Here is a 23056-nt window from a genome sequence, read left to right on the forward strand (position 1 = left end):
CTTCAAAGAAAAATAAACATTGCACAAGTCAAAGTGCTGGGCACACTTGCTGCTGCAGGACCAGCAGCCAGCTCTCTCTGTCTCTTCCAGCCAGCCTCCCTTCCTTCCTCGGAGGCTCATGTGACTACCTGGCATGAAGAGAGCTGCATGCTGCTGCAGCAAGTGGTTACAGTGCTTTTACCTGCACTTTTTTTGCTTGTACATCAGCTGGCTCAAGCTGATGGGAGTTGGCTCTCGATGAATTCAGTACGTTGAAAATGTTGCGCTCTTCGTTGAGAATAATAATTCCTGTGCTTTGGAACAAGAAGGAGACAGATTAAAACTGCAGAGTTTTGATAAATTAAAAAACAAAGTACGAGACTGGCTTCACTACTATCAAATAAGGGAGGTTTATAATTTGGATAAGAAAATTGGTTTTCAGGCGGGAAAATCAAAATTGGAAACAGAATTGTTAGACCCTAAAACTAAGAATTTGTCAAGAATGTATAACTTGCTGTTGAAATGGAATACAGAGGGTGAAACGGTGAAATCAGTTATGATTAATTCCTTTTTTCTTTTTCATAGGTTGTAATGAATGGTGGAGCTACATCAAGTGGCGATCAAGATACGGAAGATACAGAGCTTATGGCAATCTATACAACTGAAAATGGAATTGCTGAAAAGGTATCTTTCTGGAGTAGATTCTAACATTGGCTCTGGTGCAGCCAAAGTTTGCTCATTTGCTCAGCTCGGGATGCTTCACACACACTGGAGTGATCTCCAGGTGAACACTTGGAGTATTTTTGGAGGGAAGCCATGGGAAGGTAACTCAGTGACTGCCAGGAGGAGAGCTTGAGTGCTGGTAGTGTGTGGAGATGATGGGGAATTGCCTGGAGAAGCAAGGTGGAGACTGTAATGGTGTTTTAAGGTTACATAAATTTATCTGTTCATAACCTTTGTGTATCTTCTCTGGCTTGTGGCAGGCAGCATAGCTGGAAAAAAGTTCACCATTACCAGAATGAAAAATAAAGTGTGGAGCAGCATTGTTGCATAGTCTAGGTCGATCACGATGAACAATAAATCTGATTCATGAAATCCTGTTTATTGCATAATTCTTATTACCATGTGATGGTTGGTTATATGGCACAGTCTGCCAAACATTTACAGACAGTGCTTTTCCCATTCCACTAACAATATCTATCAGTGGAAGTTATGGTTTCTCAAGAGACACACCCTGGATTCAGTAATCAGTATCCTGACAAGCAGTTATGAAGAGACCTTGACAATCCTGTGGAAGCTCTTCACTCTTCTCTTGTTATTCTCAGTTTGACATTTCTACTAATTTTGCTTGTTCTTTGTCTTTCTTGTGGTTCCCTGACATTATCCATGTCTTTTGTTAAGACTTCAAGGCAATGTCTTTAGATAACAGTAAAACCCATAAATTCTGCTTACAAAATTAATTAAGCAGCTTGTGTAGTCTACCAAAGAAATTTAATTTGCTGTATTCAGGTTTCTGCAGACTGGAAAATATTTCAGCAAGACAGGGAAATATAAAAAACAAGGAAGCAAGTTTCATTTCACAGAACCTTTCCCCCCTGAACCTTAATAAATTGATTTTTTGCCATCACACACTTCCCTCTGTGCAATTCCTTGTTGCAATATTTAAAATGAGAGTTAGGATTATCTGGTTTCCCTCAAGGCCTGCTGGATTCATAAAGAATCTTTTGGAACTACAAGTTGCCCTTTCTGATCTTACATGATCTGCAAAATTACATTTAAAAGGAAAAAATAAGCTGAGAATCACCTTTATTTATTCTATATAAAGATAGTATTAGATGGGCGAGTTTCAGCATCACGTTCCCACCCCCTTTGCTTTCTAATGAATATACTAGAGTTTATAAAGGCTTTGAAATTTGCAATTTGAGTTAGAGAAAAGATGCAGTAAATAGGATGGAGAAAAGGGGGGGGGACACTATCACTGATTACCTTTTAACTAATTTAATTTCCCTTATTTTCTATCCTTCCATAATTTAGATAAAGTGTTAAGGAAAGGTTTCTTTGATTAAGGGAACATTGATAATTCTTAGAGTGAAAGCATCTTTTGGAAAGACTGTACTTGAAAACTTTCATGTTTTGGGCCTTCATAATTTACCAGTGGATTTTAGGATTGTACATCATTTCCCTCTGGGCTGAAGTAGATGATTTGATAATCAGTTTTACTATAGCTGCAGTTGTCTTGTTGCACAAACCTCCTTTTTCCATAGTCCAGCTATAAACACTGAGCTTATTCAAGAAGGCAAAATGACTGAGCGTTTCTGTTTTTAATGCCGCCTTTGTTTCAGAGATTAATGTTGGCAGCCAGGGAGATGCAAGGGAAACGGTGCCAAAGTTGGACCACCTAGACTTCCAGGATTGTAGGTGGTGGCAATCATAAGGGGATTAGGCAACTGCCGCATGTGTAACTAATAGGATAAAGTTATACAACTGGGTTACTGGACTCCGGATTCCAAGACACATATTTTGAATATCTGATATCGGTTAAGTAATATATTTGCTTGGTCTTCACTCTGACTCGTAGGACAGAAGCAGCACATCTGCTGATACTGCAGCTGCTACCTTAATGCTGGGTCTGCTGCCTTTGTGATAGATTTATGTTATCATTCTTATTTTGAACAAAGGTCTCCCACATCCTATCACTCATCAGCTCTTCCTACACAAGCCTGTTTGTTCCCTGTGATGTGAGGAAGAGTAGGAAACTGCTGCATTTTTCATGCAGGAAATATCCAGTTTTAGAAAGGCATTGTTTTCATAAAATTAATTAGCAGGCTTATGTATTACAAGTAAAATTGGGCAACAGCAATGGGTACAGTGCTAGTCAGACTGAAAAATCAAAGTTGTAACTACTTTTTTCTTCAAGTGTCTCTACGGAACTTAGATTTACACGCACACCTGATTAGAATCTGATACTTTGTTTTAAAAAATCACTTAATATCTAAATATAAAGGAAGTGCACACTATTAAACTGTCATGCCTTAAAATATTTACATGTTTTCCAGTAAAACAGTTTCCAACAATTTAGTTCAGTTACTTTTGGCTACTGGGAGGGGGGGGGCGGCTCTCAGCAAATGTGGGGGTCACAGAAAAGCTGTAGAAACCCGTCTTCATGCTGTTTTTATGTAGCATAACTAACACTATTTTGCTTCTGTACAACTGCTTGCTAAATTAATGCTCTTTGCTTCTAATTCAGATATTTATACAACAGATAAAATTAACACATCACTCTAAGTTTCATTGACTTTAAAGTTTAAACTTTGTTTACGTAAAAAAAAGGTTTCGTCAAGCATGCTAACTTGGACCTCCATTGGTTTTAGACAAGTGGAAAATGTTCTTGAAAATGGTTTAGAAAACTCATGTCATTAGCCTGTTACGCACAGAGTTTGTTTAACAAAGCACAAAGCACCTATGAGTTGTCCCACAGATGATCAAACAAACCATGGCTTGCTTTTCAAAAGATTGTTTTGTTTTTTCATCTGCTCTTTATATCTTGGTTACCATCTGAGGTGTGCAAAGAAACCATGGTGAAGGAATGGTGATGGGTTTGCATGTAACACAAAGCCTTATATGAAAGCACACCAAGGTTCCTGAGCCAACGACAAACCCTGAAGTTAAGCCACTGGGTAGAGTTTGGACAATTATATGCAAACCAAGCCACTTTTCTGCTCCCATCTTCAGCGGAGCTCCTGATATAGCCATAGGCTAGGATCCTAAAATCTTAAGCAAGTTCACAGAAGGGAAGTTTGACATCTTGCCCTCCTCCCTGAAAAGCCTCGGGCAGGTGGGGAGCATGTTGGAGGACCAGCCTGAATTATGTGGATGAGGTGTGGGGACTGCAAGAGAGAGATGGGGATAGAAAACCTTCCCTGTGTTACCTTTGGATCCACGTCTAATTTTGTTTGATTTCTTCCCCTCCCCCAGTAGCCTTGCTTCATCCCATGTTGTTCATGGGGAGTGCTAGACCTTCTAGGGAAGCACTGGGGAAAGCTTGGAGGGGGTGGTAGGAAATGTACTTTTGTTAATGTTCTTACCTTCTCTTAGGACCTAAGATATTGTCCTCAGAATGAGAATCAGAACTCCCTAAAGGATTTTCTTTTGGGGAGGGGGCTTGAGTTCTTCCTACTGTCTTTTTTCAACCAAAATGTGCATCCTGGGTGAGCTGTAAGACAGACTGCAAAGGTTCTGTGCTCCTTTACATTGAATTGGTAAATAGTGCTCTAGGTCTTCTGGAATTCTTGCTTCTCAAACCCTTCCTGAGGAAGCTTTAAGTTATGGGGTGTGTATGGTCTTGATCCCCTCTTTCTTTAGTTTTCCTGATTATTCAGCATTGAAGACATATCTGCTGGAGACTGAGCTAGAGCTTCTCTTGAAAGTGTTTATTTAGGTTGCTTTTACCCCTTAGGCTACACTGCATGAGTTATGAGAGTCTAGCTCTTGATCAGTTATTTTTGGGGAAATGTTGTTGGCATTTTTGAGCCATGTGTTGGGATGAGCCAAGCTACTTTCTGTCTTCTTCCCCCTCCTGCTCCCTTAGAAGGGTGTAGCCTTGAAATACATTCTGCATTCTCATAAGTTTAACTGTAGAGCCGTTTCCAAATACAATAAACGTACATCCCTTTTTGAATGAGGCTCTTCTGTCATCACACAACCCCAAATTCTGCTTTGTTTGTTTGATCTTTGGCAAGTTGGAACAGCTTCCATCAGATCTGTGACGTCCCACTCGTGGATGTTTGCCTTCAACCACACCTCTCCTCTTCTCTACATACAAAAGGAGTCCTGTGAGAAGTCATGGTAGTTGAAAGACATTAAGAACATAGCCTTCTGCACCCTCCTCTCTCACCACCAGTCTCGCTGTCAGTGACTGTGTCCCAGGAGAGGGAGAATGGGAGAGCTTCCCTGTAGGCAGGAGCTCTGTGAGGAGTGTTCCACAGATCTGACAAGATTGCCTGCTCCCTGTCACATGCTACTTTGATAAATCTGGCATTAGTACAACTAGGTGTAACTATCCTGCATAACAAGCCGTTTTCCTTCATTAGCATCTCATTCAGTTCAACTGATGTCAGCCATGCTGTGCTCAGGGTTGAGTTGTCATGGTTGAAATCACAACCACAGGGAAAACTTGAAAGTTCCCGTCAAAACAAAACAAAGGAACTCTCCATTGCCTTTTACAGAAGTATGTGTTTTGTTATTAAATCGGCACTGGAGTGGAAATAAAAATTCATCTGCTGCTGTAGTTTCAATTATTCTCTCTGATACTAAACATAACATTGACGAGTAAATGGGTTTGGTTTTGGGCAGTGCTTTTTTCTGGGGGGACGCAGGGGTTCGCATACCCCTAAGCATTTTGTGAACCCAAGTTTGACCTTATTGAGGGGCAGTTTTTCAATATGAGTAGGAAAATGAGAGTACCCCTAAACATTTTTTTTTTTAGAAAAAAAGGATTAATTTTGGGTCTCCTGTTCAACAACCAAATATAAATAATCAGCCAAATATGGATTCAAGTCAGCATGGTAGTTATACAAGCCCTTCTTTCCACTGAGATTGGTAAATTGAAAACATCCCCCTGGCTGTGGCCAGTAAAAAGTATCTCTTAACAAATATTTTAAAATGACTTCTGTGGATAGAGCTAGGCCACTGGTTCCCAAACATTTTTTGGGCCACCGCCCCTTGGTTCCATAAATTCATCTCCAGTACCTGCTACCCTATAAAAAGCATTATTCAGAAGGGCGGTTTGCACAACCCAATAAAGAAGAGAAAAACACAGTGAAATTCAAAACAGTAACAACCAGTTGTTCATTTATTCAGAATCCAATTTAAACTGTTTCCTGTATTTACTGTAATTAATTCAACAAAACTGATGGACTTGATCCAGTGTGGCCAGTCTGATAGTCGTTTACACTTCTGGCACCCCTCTGCCTCTTAGTAGCCCCTGAGTGACCCCACTGGCCCCCAAGGGATGCTACTACTCTCTTTGGGAACCACTGATGTAAGCTGAACAACCATTTCAGACCTTTTAGACCCTTTTATTCAGGGGTCAGCAAACTTTTCAGCAGGCATCCGGTCCACTGTCCCTCAGACCTTGTGGGGGCCAGACTATATTTTGAAAAGGGGGAAAAAGGAACAAATTCCTATGCCCCACAAATAACCCAGAGATGCATTTTAAATAAAAGCATACATTCTACTCATGAAAAAACACCAGGCAGGCCCCAGAGATTCATTTTAAATAAAAGGACACATTCTACTCATGTAAAAACACGCTGATTCCCGGACCGTCTGTGGGCCGGATTGAGGAGGCGATTGGGCTGGATCCGGCCCCCGGGCCTTAGTTTGCTTACCCATGCCTTTATTCCTAATCTGATGCCTATGTTTTAGTTTGTGTGTTTAGTTTCACTGCATATAGTTTAGCTTCACTGTATTTGTTTATTTGCTGAATTGGGGGAAGAGCAGGATATAAGTAGAATAAATAAATACCTAAATCTGTTCCTTCCTCTGTCCTCCTCCGTCTGCTCTCTGTCTTCTTTTCCTCTCCAAAAGGTGGTTGTGGGCCACTGCCCATGTGGCTCACAATAGTGATCCACCAGCAAAAGACCAAGATTCTACAGCCCAGGTTGTGGCTGTTTACTGTAATTCTTTGCCCTGCATTGGAATAAGAAGAGCAACTAGCAATGAGGGGGTGAATCAGAAATGTGTCATGAGTAAACCTGAGGATACCATCAGTGTTTCTGATTTTTCACATTTTTGCTTACTATTCATAGAAACATTCTAGTTGCCAGAATTACAAGTGAGCCAACTCAGCGCTCTTGGCTTTCCAAATTATTACTATGAAATATGAAAGACTTCAGTGAACGCTTGAAAAATATTGGACAATGTATGGCCTTGATACTTACAATTACAGAAAGACCAGCATATTTGGCTTCTTCTTAGTGTCTTAATGTTTGATCCTTGAGCAGTTTTTACCATGATGCTTTCAAATGTTAAGGAGTCTAGAAACTTTATTTTTATGCTGGATTTGTTTCACATTGGGCCTATAAAGGGAACCATTGTTTTATCTCTTGCTCTAGTAAGTGTGGTCAAACGTTTTATCCTGTTATGTCTTGCCTAAATTCTAATGCAACCCCGATTTGAGTCTAACTCACTGAAAATTCAGCTATGTGTACTGAAAGGAATACATCCATTGTAGTACGTAGTATTTGTACCATGAATTGTGAAATCTTGGTCTCTTATGCAAGGTTTGCCATTATTACTATATTTATTCTTAAACGCCCCTTTCCTGATGATATGTGATTTGGTGTTCCTCATGCTCTATTTGTTTGTGTAATCCAATTGGCCATCATAATCTTTTTGGCATAATGTGCCATGGTTATATTACAAGAAGGGAATAATGCCCTGCTTGTAGGCAAAGGGAAGAGGTTGCTTATATGAAAGGGTGAGTGTGTGTGTGTACATATCTCTTGCATACTAAGTTCAACAGATTACTTGAAAGCTAAAAGATCTTGCTTTTTAAGTGTGCGTATTGATGCTGCTTTGAAACAGGGCACAGATCTTGTCAAATGTGCTCTCGTAACCATGTTGCATATTGAACTGGTGCATTCTTCTATAATACTTAATTACTAATTATTTGTTTCCCTCGCTTGATGTATTTTAACAGAGTTCGCTGGCAGAGACACTAGATAGCAGCGGAAGCTTGGACGCCCAAAGAACGGACATGATATACACAATTGAAGATGTTCCTCCCTGGTACCTCTGCATATTCTTGGGATTACAGGTACACATTGTGAGAAAAATATGGTGCTCTTGTTATTCCTACTGTGCTATATTTAATATTTTAAGTATTACTCAGCAGGAAAAAAAGCCTTAACTAATGCAGGCAAGAACTGATGTTGGCTTACAGACGGTTTTCTCTTTGGTCCTAGTTCTCTGAATTTTAATTGCTGAAGCTGGGAAGGTGAGAAGCCAGCTCTTCTTTCACAGTACTTCAATGCAACAGTAGCATATTGGTACACTGGAGAGGGCAAAAGTATTTTTGGAGCCTCTGGAAATGTTTGTCCTACTGCTTATATAGGCAGTTCTTTACCCCAAAATTCCACATTGATTTGCCCCATTGCTAGGTGCACTTGGCATATTAATTTGGGAATTCTAAATACAACCCATAATCTTGTACTGCTGTTCTACCAATGGGTGATCCTGGGAATTTTGGTACTGTAATCTGCACAGTCTTGTAGCCAAAATGAGGTATTTTAGAAGCAGAGGTGGCTCCACTAGGAGTCAAAATGAGGTGGCTACCTCAGGCAGCAGGTCTTAAGATGTATTTAAGAGATACAGACCTGACCAAAGAACAGAACAAGCCCTATTGAAACAAATGGAAGCTTTGGAAGGTCATAGTAATGCTTTTGCAAAGTTTCCATTCAAGTCATTGGGTCTTGTGCAGCAGAACTTCCCATTGCTCCTGTAGCCTGGGAAAGAAGTGCCATTTTGTTTGTGTGCTGCAGGGACTATACTATCATCGATCTGGTCCTGCTGAAGGGATCCCTGTGTGTGTAGTTCAAGAGAAAAGACCCAAGGATCCTTTGCCTGCAGTTCTGTTTCCTGTCCTATGAGGAATGGTTGAAAGACCAGGGTAGGTGTAGTAGCCTGAAGAAGAAAAGATTAAGTTGTGGACATGACAGTATCTGAAGGACTGTCGTGTAAGGTGGAACAGCTGTGTTATCTGTTGCTCCAGAGGGCAGGACTTCCAAGCATATTCCAACTAAATCTTAGGAACTGTTTGGCAGTGATGCAGACTGCTTTGGCAGCTGGTGGACTCTCCTTCACTAGAGGCATTTAGGCAAAGTCTGGATGGCTGTCTGTCACTGACTTCTGAATTGTAGATCCTGTACTGATCAGTAGGATCACTAGGTCCTTTCAAACTGATAAGCCTGCTGGCCCACAAACTCAATTTCCCCCATGCCCAGGAGTTCTGCTCTTGGTATCAAGGCATTTCTAAAGAAATGTTCTGCTCTTGGTAGAAACGCTTTCCAGTTTGTTTTGTAAAAAAATTATTAAACTGTGCTTTTGAGTTCTTCATTTTTGCAGTGAAGGGCCATGCCCTTTGAATATATAGGAACATTTGCCATTTATTATGTAGTAAGACTTTGGGAGTTTGTCTATTTATAACTTATACAGCACCACTGTCCTTAGAGGAAGGTTTCCCAGAATCTTGCAATCAGGCAGAAATGAAGGGTGGAGATAACAATTCATTGATTATCTCCATTACAATCTTACATATCAATCTTCAAATTATGTTCCAGATCCTGCACTTGGCAGGGAACTGAACTGGATGACCTCCAAGATTCTGTCTGACCCATTCAATTGTATGCTTCTATATCCTTAATTTTTTTAAGAATGACTTCATACCCTCCAACATTTACTCTGATGAATATAGGGACGTCCCATTCCATAATGATAATTTTAGTATTTATACCCCAGACATCTTATTGGGTTACCCCAGCACTCTGGGCAGCTTCCAACATATACAAAAACATAATAAATCATTCAACATTTAAAGAACATCCCTATACAGGATTGCCTTCAGATGGCTTGGGGGTTGGATAACTCCATGCCCTCCAACACTTCTTTAATGAAAATAGGGACATCCTAAGGAAAAGTGGGACGTTCTGGGATCAAATCAGAAACCAGGATGGCACCTCTAAATCAGGGACATCCCTGGAAAACAGGGACACTTAGAGAGTCTGAGACTTCCATAGTTTCTGTGAAGTGGTTCTGCTCCAAGTCTTTATACAGAATCAGTCTCTTAGTCTTCATACACTGTCAGCAGCTCTCCAGGGTCTTGGACAGTTCCTGTCAATGCAGCTACCTGAGATGCCAGTGGCTGATCTTTTTGCAAGCAGAGCAGGCACTTTACAACTGAGCTATGGCCCCCTCCCCAGTGTTTACCAAATCCACACTACAGAAAACAATAGTTTTCAGTAAGGTTTCTTGGTAGTATAATATATACCTGCTGATTTTATTTTACACTGGCGTTTCCTAACCCTTGGCAGGAATCTATCCCAAGTGAAGTTCTGCACCGAGACTTCATTCCTTAGGGAGTGGTGATGCTGTGCTCTCCAGATGGCTCTTAACAACCTATTGCATTGTCATCGTCTCACTTCTAGTTTGCTTTGTGCTGCAATGCAGCACCACTTCTGCTTTGCTCTTGCCAGACGGCGTGTGTCTTCACTGTTGAGTCCTGCTTCTAGAAATTGCTTATCCATAAGCAGGTGTTAATTGATGGCTGTTCGGAAGCAATTTGGAAATATATTGCGCTTGTAAAATAATGCTCTTGAGCTAATGGTAATGGTGTAAACAAACGGAAGGCAATCATACATCATGTTTGTAAATAAAATAACCCTCTGTATTTGCAGCATTACCTGACGTGTTTCAGTGGCACTATAGCTGTGCCCTTCTTGCTAGCAGATGCCATGTGTGTTGGATTTGACCAGTGGGCTACTAGCCAGCTGATTGGGACCATATTCTTCTGTGTTGGAATCACAACTTTGCTGCAAACAACCTTTGGGTGCAGGTAAGTTAAGAGGATGATATTTGACTGGCTGTTAACTGTTTAGAGGTACACCTCTCCCTATCCCAAGCAACTAGTTCAACTTTGGCCAGTGATTCAAGAATTAGTGCAGCTTAAATAAAAAAAGTAGGTCAGAAATAAGTAGCCCGCCCGAGTATACATGTTAATTTATTAAAACAATAATTAGCTATTGGAACATTTTTTAAAAAAGCATGACTGATATTTCAAATATCTGAATCATGTGAACCTGCCTTATGCCAAGTGAGATGGTTGGTCCACTGGTTTTCTCTGAAAAAACTCCTCCAGAGGCCCTTCCCATCCTTCCGGTCATTTCCTGAGAGATGCTACTAACGATAGAGCATGGAGCCTTCTGCTTGCAAACATGCGCTTTGCCTCTGAACCAGGGCAAAGGGCCCTCATCCAGTTGCACGCATTTGTGGCATATTAGCAATCCAAAATGGGGACCAAAAGCAACAGCAACTGACCTCTTTTCTGTCTAAAAATCACTTCTCTGCCTTGCTAACTGGGGGTGATTCCAGCTCACTGTAAGCATTGAGGGGATAAACTAGTTGATACAAGTATGGTTGTGGATAGCATGCACTGTTTTGTGGGTAGTTTTGCTCTCTGTGCCTTTCCAAAAATATATATTTAACTCCCACACCCCTCAAAAATATCCCTTGTGGTAGCAGGGAATTCTGCTCCAGTACTTCTTTCTATATATTTGTCCTAAATGTAACAAAAATTTAAAATAATATTAACAATTCATTGTATTAGGCTCTTGTTATCTCCTTCCATGGCACCTGTTCTTCCAAGTAATATCAAGTCTTGGAGTCTTTCCCTCAAAAACAAGGTATTTGGCATAATTTACATATGAAATAGAATATTGGGTGGTAAGATAGCAGCAGCTCAGTAGGAGAGTTCAGTTAAGCCTGTTTAAATAAACGAAGATGATTGAAGAGAATCTTCCCAAAGAAAAACCTCAAGCCCTGGGCAATACAATTTCAAGTTTCTTGAATTAAAGTAGATATGATCTAGTTTCATGTCAAGTGATCCACAGAAAGATATCAATTGTACCAATCTAAGGGACATTTTTTTCCCTTTGTTTTTTCCTGACTTGCTCAGAATGTTCCTGCTGTTTCTTCCAAGACATGATACTATAGTTATAGTTCCCAGAAAGGAAATCTTGCTCCTCCCTGTGAACTGACCTGCCCTGTAATTCTGACAAGCCTTAAAAGCAGTTCTTCCCTGAGCAGAGGAAGCCCAAAGGCTATAGCAACCATATGTAAAAATCTTCCTTAAAATAAGCACTAGAAGACAGAGCTCTCACTTCTGGTTTTCTCCCTGCAAAAATCAGTGCTAAGCATGGTTAGTACGGGCCCTTTGCATTGTGATGAAGGGAAGTGAGATGGAGGGAGTGTAAGAATCTACACCACACAGCTGGTTTCCTAAGCGTGAACAGGAAATTTGAGAATGGTACTTCTGTACCAGACTACAGTCCTTTAATCTTCCCCTTTCTCTTTAAGTCAAACTTTTCTGTATTTTGCAAGCTCAAATTCCACTGGTACAAAAATACTTTAATGGTTTCTGGCTATTACTTCTGATTTTAAGAATCCAAGTTATTTACACCGGCATAGGTTCATCTAAAAAACTGTTAAACATCTTCATTATTGCTCTTGCCACCTGGATGAACTCTAAATGTGCATTAGTAGAACATAAGTGAATAGATACAAGATTGTTTGTACGCTCCAGCCTTTAAAATAGTCTGTCACAGTATCTCCAGATTTTCTCTTAAACCTTTTGGATTCTCTATGTACCTCATTTTTAGAATGTTTTATGTTTGTTAATTAACAAAATGTATATACTGTTTGGTTGTAACAAAACCTGTAACAAAGTAGCACTAATTCCTTCCACCCCACCCCAAGTTATACTTGAAAGTATTTGCTGCATGCTAGCTGACAGACTTTTGACAAAGGGGTTATTGTGACTGAACTGTTTGAGAAGCAAGAAATGCACTTGTTAAGTCTGATATGTCTCACATGTCCTAAATAAATTTGCTCGGAATAAGAAGTCATGGATTCTGTAAGATGCTAAAAAGATCAGTCCTTAATCACCATAAAAAGTGAACTCATGGCTTAAATGCAATTTGATTTAGGTATGTAAAGACATGGTCTGATTTTTATTTTTACCCCACAGAGAAGAAAGAAACCCTTTCTGGAACTAAATTCTAAACACTCAGTGATCTAACTTTTGAAGAATGTATTTAATTGCCTACACTTAATTAGAGGGCTTTTGAAAGGGTAATGTGTACGTGAGTTAGAAGAGGAACAACTTTACCAGGGGCAGAGCACAAGAGCCAACAAAATCCCCGTGATATTGAGTCATTCGCCCAGCGTACCTTTCTTCTATTGCAAAGAATAGTGTTCAGTTTTTGGATAGTTGTATGGGTTGCTCTTAAAAAGCAAATGCCACAGCTTATTGCCTGTGCAAATTTGAGTTGTTTATGTGCACCTTAAAAATAATGATATTCTGCCAAAATATCTTGTATAATACAGATATTACACTTCACAAAGTTTAAGATGTTGTCACAGCACCTCTTTGTGGTCACAAATACATTGGGTTTGTATCAACAGTGTCACTCAGATGATGGTAAGGCTTCTATCAGCAGAACGGGATGGTAATCTTTTGGCTATTCCTCTTCCCCCCTTGTAGCTCCCCCTCAACCCCCCCACCAATCTGCTCTAGAACCAGAGGTTCCGTGCCAACTTGAATAAAATACAGTGGTGCCTCGCAAGACGAAATTAATCCGTTCCGTGAGGCTCTTCGTATAGCGGTTTTTTCGTCTTGCGAAGCAAGCCCATTGACAGCTTAGCGGATTAGCGCTATTAGCAGTTTAGCGGCTTTTAGTGGATCAGCTGATAAGCGGCTTAGGGTTTAGGAAAAGGGGGGGAAAAGGGGGAAAAACCCACAAGAACTCGCAAGACATTTCGTCTTGCGAAGCAAGCCCATAGGGAAATTCGTTTTGCGAAGCGCCTCCAAAATGGAAAACCGTTTCGTCTAGCGGGTTTTCCGTCTTGCGAGGCGTTCGTCTTGCGGGGCACCACTGTATTGTGGGGGCCCAGATAAGGTAAAGCCCGCCTCGCATAATTGATCACATAATGCAGTGCACACACAGCATTTGAATGGGAATGCCCATCAACTTTGCGAGGGCCGAAGCCCCTATGGCCCCTAGGAGTTGGCTCCTAGGTCTAGAACCTATTTCTTCCTAGGGCATGGGGAAGAGATTGCTAACCTGCCTCACACTATAAGGACTTGGGTGGGTAGAGACATTAAAAATGAATAGAATCATAGAGTTGGAAGGGATACTGAGGATCATTTAGTCCAACCCCCTGCAATGCAGGAATATGCAGCTGTCCCTTACGGGGATCGAACAGCCAACCTTCATGTGATCAGCACCACACTGAGCAATTTTGGAACAATTACTGAGACTGCCTTTTATCTGGATCTTGGAGCTCATGTAAAGGAGCCCTGCTGGACCATCTGGTGCAATTTCCTCTGACCTCTGAACTATGCAGAGCCTGAGCATTTAGGACTTTGAATTCTACTGCATAATCAATACATGACTACAGTATGGGGAAATTATTTATTAAACTGTCCATGCCACTTTCTAGAAAAAAAAAAAAAAACTCCCAGGAGTGGATTGTATTAAAAATATTATTTACCTGTCTCTTTCATGAGAGAGCTCACTCTAATATTGCCATTTTGCTATCCCAAATAGTCCACAGATAAGCTGGGATGTGGACTCCTTCCTCACCCTCATTTATCTTATTGGTATTTAAGTCAAGATTTTGTGTAATCTGGTCAAATGCATACTAACACATCCAAGGAGGACTTCTTCTGATTCTTATTTTCCTTAGAAAAAAAATCTGCATGAAAGTTATGACACTGCACAAAAAGTTTGAGGTATCTCCTTTTTCTCTTTTTCTTTCTTCAGGTTACCTTTGTTCCAAGCCAGCGCTTTTGCATTCTTGGCTCCTGCCAGAGCTATTCTCTCTTTGGACAAATGGAGATGCAACAACACAGGTAAGCAAAAGCAATTTCCATCTTAATCTTTCAGGTAGTTCAGAGTGGGAGATGAAACAGAGGAAAGTTGTCTCAATGCAGATTTAATCTAGGAGGTAATATTGTCTAAAGAGTAGAAACCATATTGAATTTTGAAAATACCCAGACAAATGCGGCAAATTCCATAGCCTGTTCCCAGGGATTTGCATGCCAAACTGGGATTCACATAAGCTTGCCAGGTTACTCTAGCATGCCAGTTTGGGCTTGACTCTAGCAGGTGAGTGAGAAGAGGTCAGTTTCAAGCTGGTTACTTACTATGTGAAGACTGTCTAACATGTTTTAGCCAAAGCTTTTGATAAGGTTTTTGCTGTTCAAGTTGTTGTTATTTATTTATTTACACATTCCCCTCCCTTCTGGCTGGGTTTCCCCAGCCACTCAAGAGAGGTACCAGAATTTGTCTCACGCTAGTACACATCACCCTGCCAACAAAGGCCCGTATAGTCAAAGCTATGGTTTTCCCAGTAGTGATGTATGGAAGTGAAAGCTGGACCATAAAGAAGGCTGATTGCCGAAGAATTGATGTTTTTGAATTATGGTGCTGGAAGAGAGTCTTGAGAGTCCCATGGACTGCAGGAAGATCAAACCTATTCATTCTGAAGGAAATCAACCCTGAGTGCTCACTGGAAGGACAGATCCTGAAGCTGAGGCTCCAATACTTTGGCCACCTCATGAGAAGAGAAGACTCCCTGGAAAAGACCCTGATGTTGGGAAAGATGGAGGGCACAAGGAGAAGGGGATGACAGAGGACGAGATGGTGGGACAGTGTTCTCGAAGCTACGAACATGGAGTTTGACCAAACTGTGGGAGGCAGTGGAAGACAGGAGTGCCTGGCGTGCTCTGGTCCAGGAGGTCACAAAGAGTTGGAAACGACTAAACAACAACAACAACTACACTCATTAAACAAGTTTTTAAAAAAGTGTGGGCTGCTAGTAGTGATGGCTGTATGGATCCTGCATCTTCAGGGACTTCAGTGTCTAGATGCAATAGTGGGAGAGGAATGTTACCTTCATCTCTGCATATGGGCTTCTTTTACCAGTTGCTGGAAACCACCAGAGGGGAGATTGCTCTTGTGCTTGAATCCTCTTGTGCCCAAATCCAGCTTGCTGGTTTCCCATGGGCATCTGGTTGGCCACTTATGTTACTAATGTTGAATTCAATTGGCTACTATGGGAATTGGCATGGAATGATCCAGCAGGGCTCCTCTTGTGAACATGCAACTCCCTCCCCATTTGCATGGGGGAGTTCTGCCCCCACCCTGACCCCTTTCTGGTGCCGAAAATGGCACACATGTGCGTGGTCCTATGCATACCAAATGCACACAATTGTGGAGTTGCCTGTATTCTTCTGTATACTTAAGTATAATGGTGTATGTATGACCTGTTTCACACAGCTGCCTAAATCTCCTCCTGTGGGTCTTCCCAAGCAATCTGAAAATATGTTGATGTATCTGTCTCTGCTCTTCTCTCTTCATGTGTCTTGAACCCCTGGCCACCAGTCCCGCTGGTGTATACAGTCCCAAGGGCAAATGTTAGTAGTCCCAACAGGTCAGGAAACACTGTCCATGTTCAATACTGAAAGCCAAGTCCATAGTCCAACAGTCAGGCCAGTCGGCCTCTGCAGCCGTTCCAAGGGGTTCAGTCCTGTGAAGCTCTTAGGACAACCAAGCTGTGGTCATTCAACATGAGAAGTTGAGCAGACACAGCACCTCAGCTCTGCTTCTCTTCTATCCCTTGAATCTTGATCGCAGCATCTGGGATTGATAAGGCAGGTGACCCCCACCTGTCCTGAGCCTAATCCACTGACACACCTCCTCCTAGGTCAGCTAGTGAGCTGGGCTGGGGAGTCTAGCCTGCCCCAGCCTCCTAGAGACCCATGTACCTACAGGACCGCCTCTCCTGGTATGCCCCGTGGAGGACCTTAAGGTCCACAAATGACAACATTTTGGAGTTCCCAAGTCGCAAGGTGGGTAGATTGGTCTCAACTAGGGCCAGGGCCTTTTCATTGCTGGCCCCAACTTAGTGGAATGCTTTGTCACAAGAAACTAGGGCCCTGCAGGACTTGACATCTTTCCGCAGGGCCTGCAAGACAGAGCTGTTCCGCCTGGCCTTTGGTTTGGACTCAGCCTGACCCTTATGTTTCCCTCCCCTTATGGTTTTGATCTATGGGCTACTTTTAAAATGAGGCTGCATTTTAAATTGGTTCTCTACCCCCCCCCTCCAATTATGTTTTTACTGTAATTTTACAGTAAAACCGCCCTGAGCCCAGCTCTGGCCAGGGAGGGCGGGGTATAAATAATAATTATTATTATTACAAGAGCATCTACGCCTCAGAGTCTGACATGTTCATGGAGACGGGGGGCCCCTCTGGCTGTGGTGATGGGTCCTGCTCCTCTGATACCTGTGCACTGACCCTCATCCCCTCACCATCCCCCCGCCCCGTGTGTGTTTGTGAAAAGAAGCTAGCCTTAAAAAGTACAGTTTGAACTTGGCTTTTTCTACTAACTATAGTTGAGCATAACTGCAGTTTATCCTGGTCTGGATGTCACAAACAAGCTGTGGTTTGTCTAAAAAAGAGTAGTAGAACCCAAACTCCACATGGCCATGCCAGAGGAGGAGGAGGAGGTAGTGTGTGAACCAAGTGTTTCAGTTTGTCCTTCTAATGCTAAACCATTGTTTTTGTTTCCATGGTTATGGTAAACCATTGTTTATTCACAGCAAACACTAAAGAATGAGCCTGATTTCTACTCTGAAACCCCATTTTTTATTATTCCTGCCGTGCTTATACAACATATTTATAGCATTATTTGGAGCCACAGTGTCTTGACTACATTGGCAAGTCTAAGGAAACTAGAATATGATAATTTTTTGTGATGGTGGTGTGTGTGTGTGTGTGTGTTCATTCTCCTACGTATATTCTTTCTGACAGGTCTTAACAGGGCAAACAAGTATAAAATAGCACAAAGTACTTTTGGAAATAATTGGCATGTTTACATGACTAGAGGCCAGGGCCAGATCTGTTACTTAAGACTACAGTGCAGCCAACGCTAATATTGCACTTGATGAGAAACAACTGTCCTATGAAGAAAGAGAGTAGCAACAGTGTCCACATTCTTAGCTGATTGCTTGCCTTTTCTGAAGGGGCTGCAGGTTCTTTTCCTGAGCATTTGAAAGCAGAAACCACTTTTGGATTGGCTAGAGAGAACCTACAAGTCCCAAACTGGAAACTGGTCCAGTGATTACATAGGTTTTTGTTTTTCTTTGCTGAATGTGGCACAGCCCAGCAAGGAAGCAGAATAGGAAAGCACTCTGCTACAGATTTACCAAGCCCAGATGACTCAGGGCAACTTTGCTTTGAAGCACCTTTGGGAATCAAAATATATGCTGGGTTCCCAGGACAGCCTAAACAGATATCTTAAGAAGATTATGTGGAATCTTTTTTGAGATGGTGGCCTATCATTAGTTCCAAAGCTTGCAAAGAGTTCTTACCTCATCCTCCAAACAACAAGTACTCATGAAAAGCCATTATTGTTCCCATGTTGCAGTGAGCAATTAAGGCTGAGAGGTCTAAGGTCAGCTCTATAAGTCCATGGTTGAACTGAGATTTGAACTCACTCTACTTGACATTGCAGGAATTAGTTTTGCAGTATGGTAGGAGGTCCTGTGACATGCGGAGGAGCCAAAGGGAGGGGCATTGTTACCACCAGTAGTTAAAAATCTCAAAAATACAGTGTGTAATACATACATTCACCAAGATTCAGGGTCCTTATTCTACAAGAGTGATTTTTGTGTTGAGTAAATGTAGTGGAACAAGAAGCACACTTTCAACTGTATCTGCAGCTGCAAGAGAGGTTGGCATATTCCCCAAGTTTGATAATTCACAAATATTCAATATGAATATGATATTTTGGGCTGGGGAGTGTTGCCTCTGTTTCCCTGATTGACTCGCCTTGGCTGTCTTCTGATCTGCAGCTTCATGCACAGTCAGGAGACACATGTCCATTCGCTGCTCAGCTGAAGTCCTAGTTCCTTCGTAGTCCTGCAAATCCTCTTTTCCAAATAGATGACAATAAAAAGGCAAACACTTCCAAATTCTAAAATAATAATCTCAAAACAAGTGTACAAAATAATATGCTTTCAATTTTGTTTGTATAATAATTGTGCTGCTTTGGTTTTTGTGTAGAAGCTCAGGCCCCACTGGGCATCAGTGACACTGAGCATATATTCTTGTGTCCTAATTGCAGGATTTTAGGTCAAATAGCCTGACTGCAGCTCTAATAGATCAGGATAGCTACATTTCTGCACGCCTCAGGGAAGAGCTGCTGTATGGAAATTAGGAATCATAAATATAGAACATTTTGTTTATGAAAAGAATCTTTGTTCTTTCTTCCTTGACCACTTCTAACCTTCATGAGGCGTCAGACGGGAGCTGCTATTGCGGTCTAGCCATCCCAATTAACAGGCGACAGATCTGGAGAAATAATATGCAAAAGTCACTTTATCTGCACTCTGAATCACCCCTCTGCAGCTCTTAAGTGGACCTTTGCCTCCTTTTGTGCCAACTCTGGTTACTTGTCCATTCCTAGTTTCATCAGTCTTGAAACTGGCATTAGAGATTAGCCCTTGAGGAATGAATTCATCTAGAACACAGCCTAAATACAGAATGAATGATTTACAAATTATGTGAGGGAACAAATAAACAACGATGGGGTGGTTTTTAAAAAGCAAAACATATAAAATGATGTCCATAAGAAATGCTGGGGGTGGGGCAGATTGGTGGTGGTAGATCCTGTTCATTCACTAGAATGGCCAAACAGTTGGGTTAAAGCTGTAGAAGGAAATAGGAGGTTCAGCACTGCACTAACCTCAGGAGCAACTCATATGAGTGTTGCCTGTGCCAGCCTTTCTAGCCATGGCCAGTCAGATGCCAACTGATCACTGACAAGCAGATTCTGGAAGTGATGACTGTCTTACTACCCAGCATCTGGTATTCGGGGGTATCATGGTTCAGTTTCAACAGAGCAAGTTGCTAAAGTTCTGCAGTCGTCTTTCTTGGAGATTTTCATAGAAAGGTTGGACAGTTTGGGGGATGCCTTAAGCAGACTATCCTCTTTGTGTTGTAATTCTGGACTTGGGCACCTTCTTGTTTCATACAGAATTTAATGCTGGGGTGCATGGAATCGTTGTGCTTTATTTTGCCGTAATGCGAAATATTTCTTTTTTGCCTTCCTAAGCTGTAATGATTACCAATGGAACAACAGAACTGCTGCACACGGAACATATCTGGTACCCTAGGATACGAGAGGTAACTTGCACCATGTAATCAGTGCCGTGTCCTCACTTCAGTAGGTTCTTTTCATCCAGATGCCCTGCTGCCTTGAACTGTTGAAATTGTTACCCTTTTTCGTTCTTCTCTTCGCATGTAACTTTTTCTACACATTCATTACATGCAGGTTTTAATATTTTCTGTATGTTAATTGTGCCTGTGAAGCCCCCTCACCCTCCCCAAAACAACTTGAGGTGCACTATGGTCTTGATGGAGACATGCTCCCGTGTCAGGGGAGTTTGGCATTCTGCATCTTGTGATATGCTCAGCTGACCAGTGATAGCCAAAATAACCAATTAGCTTCTAACAAATTATTGGATTGTCTCTGCTCTGCAATGAGGATAATCCGCATTTATTGTATTTCTGTTTTGGAAAGCCAGGTACAATTGTAAGGAGTGCCCAGTTTCCCCAAAGCCATGTGTAGATTTGCTATTCGGTTTCTCCTCCTCCTCAAATGATCATTCGTTAGATGCAAATATCCATAAGATTCCAGGAGAGTTGTCTCACTACAGGGGGAAAAAATAGAATAGACTCCAGTTCACACGTGTGTCATGGAACTTTTCTCCCATCCCATTGCTTTGGGCTGCCAGTTATTCCTCAATTTAAAAACATCCCCTCTCTCTTCCCCATCTTCAAACCGTAGTTCCATCCTGCCAAGAGGCCTGCAGCCAAGGGGGGGCTGGCAGTCTCCTGAGACCACAGCGCTGCTCTATGCCAGCTTCTAAAGAGCACGTGTGACCAAATGCATCATACACTCTGCCCCTAGGAGCTAAGAGCATCACCTCCGTGGCGCCACCAGCCCTTGCCGGTTCGATCTGAGAGCTTTAAAGGTTAGCTTGGAACCCAGGTCTTCCTGTATGACAGTGTGATGTGCTATGGACACAACGGCCAGGCTGGTCTAATGACCCCCGTTGTGCATTGAAAGCAAGCAGTGTGCTTAAGCGGTAAGAGGAAGTGGATGAAGTTGGGAGCTTTGCTATTGATCCAACTTCTGTTGGTACCACAGAACATACCTCTGACCTTCAGATATTCTTTAGCCCAGAAAACGTCTGCTTAAGCACCTAGCTGAATAACACATGCCATTGCCCAGTTCTGCCTAGTCACTGAATTATTTGACTTGCAGTTCATCCACCCATTGAAAAACCCTCAGAAGCATAGAATTTCTTTAAAAATCTAAATTACTATTATTTTTCTCTGTGTTCAGATCCAAGGTGCTATTATTATGTCATCTTTGATAGAAGTGGTGATTGGGTTCCTGGGCCTGCCAGGAGCGCTCCTGAGATACATTGGACCTCTGACGATTACACCAACTGTGGCTCTCATTGGGCTTTCTGGCTTCCAGGCCGCTGGAGAAAGAGCAGGCAAACACTGGGGCATAGCCATGCTGTGAGTATCCTTTGTCCCTCAACAGTTGATGAAGTGCTGTCAGTATAAAACAGCCAATGTCTGTCACTATTGATCATTGCCTCTCCTAGGGGGTACTAAGGGCCATTATCTTCAAATGAAGATGAATCTATGAAATGAGAATCCTTCTAAGTAATAATAATAATAATAATAAATAAATAAATAAATAAATAAATAAATTTTATTTATATCCCGCCCTCCCCAGCCGAAGCCGGGCTCAGGGCGGCTAACAACAATAAAACAGTACAACAGTACAACACAACACTCTAAAATCATTCATTATGAAATTGATTCAAATCAAGCCACTGGCAACCATTGGGCCAGAGCTCCGCGAAGATTGCCGCGGGAGGGAGTCAGGCTGTGCCCTGGCCAAAGGCCTGGTGGAACAGCTCTGTCTTGCAGGCCCTGCGGAAAGATGTCATATTCTAAAGATGTTATATTCTAAAGTATTTCTTAAGCAATGGTGTGCTGGCTTTCCAGATGCCTAAAACAGCTAACAATGTAGTAGTGTCAGACTGGGAACTGGGAGACTAGGGCTTGAATCCCCACTCAGCCATGAAGCTTGGCCAGGGTGGGCACAACTACCAAGAAGGCCCTCTGCCTCATTTTCTGTAACATCACTTCTCGCAATGAGGTAACTGCCAGAAGGCCCTCGGAGCTAGATCTCAGTGAATGATGGGGGTGGAGACACTCCTTCAGGTATACAGGGCCAAAGCCTTTTAGGGGTTTAAAGATCAGCACCAACACTGAATTGTGCTCAGAAACGTACTGGGGTCCAATTTAGATCCTTTAAGACCGGATTTACATTGGATCCCAGTACATTTCCAATTCAGCAGCATCCCACTACTATTACAGAAAAAATGATCATGAGGCCTGGTGTTAACACTTTGCTCACAGAACTGTGGCATATTCATATGTTCAGAAGCAGAACATCATTCTTAACTCCTCTTGCAATCTTCATGCATATTCTACCCCTCCTGTAAGTTCTAGGTTCAGTGGCCATGTCTAAAATGCTACCAATAAATTCCAAGAAATCAGAGTAAATGTGACTATTAGGAAAACTGTCTTCATTCCAAGTTGATCACTCAAATATTACCAGAATTGTTGATAATGTTTTTGTGTATGTGTGTTATCACCTGACCACAAGGCAGTCTCCAGGCAACTTACAATCAAGTTTAAAAATTCAGTGTTTGTTTTTAGCCATCAAATTGGGACATCAATCACCAGGGACCGCAGGGAAGATTATCAGCAACCCAAAGCAGCCCTACCTTTAAAGCCTTGGCTCAAGGGCCAGGCTCAAGTGAAATGGATTATTGACTCTTGGGGCACAGACAGACCTCTTAAATCAGTGTTGTTTTAGGAAGCAAGGCAGCCCTGAATTCACCCTGTCTCTGCAGTCTGACTCTGACCCACTTAATAGCAGGTGTGGATTGGAATGATGAATGCATGAGGAGGTACAGCCTGGTTGCTCTGGCAACAGTGATCCCAGCCCCCGCCTCTCAGCGTGAGGACAGTATGAGGGTATTGTTTGGCATAATCATCAGTGGCAAAACGGACCTGCAGTTTCAGTACATTTACTTACATGATTCTGATGGCTAGGTAAAGGTAAAGGTACCCCTGACC

At 42.0% G+C, this 23056-nt stretch overlaps 1 protein-coding gene across 12 annotated transcripts in view; it reads left to right on the top strand.

Moving 5' to 3' along the window:
* Positions 1–23056, top strand: part of SLC23A2 (solute carrier family 23 member 2) — a 79515-nt gene that overhangs the window by 35599 nt on the left and 20860 nt on the right. For all 12 annotated transcript variants that reach the window (XM_081868463.1, XM_081868456.1, XM_081868452.1 and 9 more), the window contains 6 exons: positions 565–663; positions 7682–7798; positions 10434–10591; positions 14580–14668; positions 19938–20008; positions 21234–21415. In XM_081868463.1, coding sequence (XP_081724589.1) covers positions 565–663; positions 7682–7798; positions 10434–10591; positions 14580–14668; positions 19938–20008; positions 21234–21415 — 716 coding nt within the window. The remainder of the gene's footprint in view (positions 1–564; positions 664–7681; positions 7799–10433; positions 10592–14579; positions 14669–19937; positions 20009–21233; positions 21416–23056) is intronic.

The sequence above is a fragment of the Podarcis erhardii genome (genome assembly GCF_964252035.2).
Source record: "Podarcis erhardii genome assembly, chromosome: 7".
In the NCBI taxonomy this organism is placed as follows: Eukaryota; Metazoa; Chordata; class Lepidosauria; order Squamata; family Lacertidae; genus Podarcis; species Podarcis erhardii.